General features: G+C 38.5%; 1 protein-coding gene across 1 annotated transcript in view; it reads left to right on the forward strand.

Annotated features, from left to right (window-relative positions):
• The window catches only part of f5 (coagulation factor V), a gene marked incomplete at both ends in the record, with an annotated part of 25,310 nt that overhangs the window by 5,182 nt on the left and 18,436 nt on the right, over nt 1–1,692 (forward strand). The window contains 3 exon segments of the mRNA XM_013999969.1: nt 774–995; nt 1,094–1,259; nt 1,375–1,555. Coding sequence (XP_013855423.1) covers nt 774–995; nt 1,094–1,259; nt 1,375–1,555 — 569 coding nt within the window.

The raw sequence follows: 1,692 nt of genomic DNA on the forward strand, positions 1-1,692 counted from the left end.
TATTTTATAAAATATATAAGAAAGATGTTGATTTGATTTTAGTGAAGGTATAAAAAACTTAGGCTTCTACCTACACTTTTTTCAGTCTATGCCTTGTCTTTTTGACACTGACAGGATTTTAAAGACTGTATTATTTTATTTCTGTATTTTTTTCCTGTAGTTGTTCAGATGGACTGGTTTGGTGATTTATTATGTTTTTTAAATATTTAAACAAACCGCTACAAGAAATAAAATAATTTAAAGCTATAAGATTTTACAGATAAAATTCTGAAAAGTTTGGCATTGATTTGTGTTTAGTCCCACCGAGTTAACTGTTTGTACAACTACATTTGGATGCATTTCAAGCTGCGTGTCTTTTCAAGCATTATCTCTACCAGTTTTACACAACTGGAGACTGAAAGTTTTGCCCATTCTTCCTTGCAAAATAGCTGAAGTTCATCAGACAGGATGAAGACTGTAAACAGCAGTTTTCAAGTGCTACAGATTTATATATAAGTCTGAACTTTGACTGGGCCTAACACATAATATGCTTTGATACAACCCATTCCATATGATTAAAGTCAGAAGTCTGCCTTTTAACTCAGATTTTTAAGGAAAAASGTAGGTTTCTGAAAATAATAATTCACTGTGGCCCTAATTTTCTTGTGTGTTTTGATAAAATAACTCTTTATGTAAACAGAGCTTGACTGTGAAGCTGTTGTGCTTACAGCACAGTCAGTAATGCTTTGACTGAAACATAGGAAGCTGACCTTGAACTTTCTTTTTGCTCTAAGATGTTAGAATGTGTGCTCATGCCTCTGTGAGTCTGCATCTGGTTGGCATGAGCTCAGAGCCTGAAGTATTCTCAGTGCATATGAATGGACAAGTGCTGATCCAGAACGGCCACAAACTGTCTTCAGTGGGATTGATCAGTGGCTCGTCKGCTACCATCAGCCTGGTGGCTCCACACACAGGTCGCTGGCTACTGTCCTCACACACCTTCAAGCACATAGAAGGTAGGCTTTTCTAAACACTTTGAGATGAACACTTCCACAGCACGTTGATATTTCTTTGGYACAACAGGAAGACAATAAGTGTATTCTCATTGCTGTAGTTGGTATGCATGGTTTTGTGGATGTAAAGAAATGTGAAGGCTTTGAGGAACCGGTGCGAAAAATGACAATTGCTGAACAACGACAAAGCAAAGAGTGGACATACTATATAGCTGCGGAAGAAATTCTTTGGGACTATGCACCCAACTTACAAGAACACACTGATGAGTGAGCAATTTTACTGTAACAATTCAAATATTTCAGACATGATCTTCTGGTATATTCTTAAAGAGCACCTTTTCTTTTCATTCTGAGTCCTGGTAATAGATTTCTTTTTATTCAGAGACTTCAAGCTTCAGTACTTGGAGCGGACATCAACGCGTATTGGTGCCAAGTACACRAAGGCAGTATACACACTATTTACAAATGAATCATTCACTGAAAAGCTAGAGCCAAAACAACGGAGGAGTGAGCTTGGAATCTTGGGTCCAGTAATCAGAGCACAAATCAGAGATGTCATCAAGGTGAGACAGTTTGAAAGTGTGTGTGTGTGTGCGTCTATATATGTTATATATATATCCATCCATCCATCCATCCATTTTCTTCCGCCTATCCGGGGTCGGGTCGCGGGGGCAGCAGCTTCAGAAGGGAGGCCCAGACC

Source organism: Austrofundulus limnaeus, unplaced genomic scaffold (assembly GCF_001266775.1).
Source record: "Austrofundulus limnaeus strain Quisiro unplaced genomic scaffold, Austrofundulus_limnaeus-1.0 Scaffold2595, whole genome shotgun sequence".
Classification (NCBI taxonomy): Eukaryota; Metazoa; Chordata; class Actinopteri; order Cyprinodontiformes; family Rivulidae; genus Austrofundulus; species Austrofundulus limnaeus.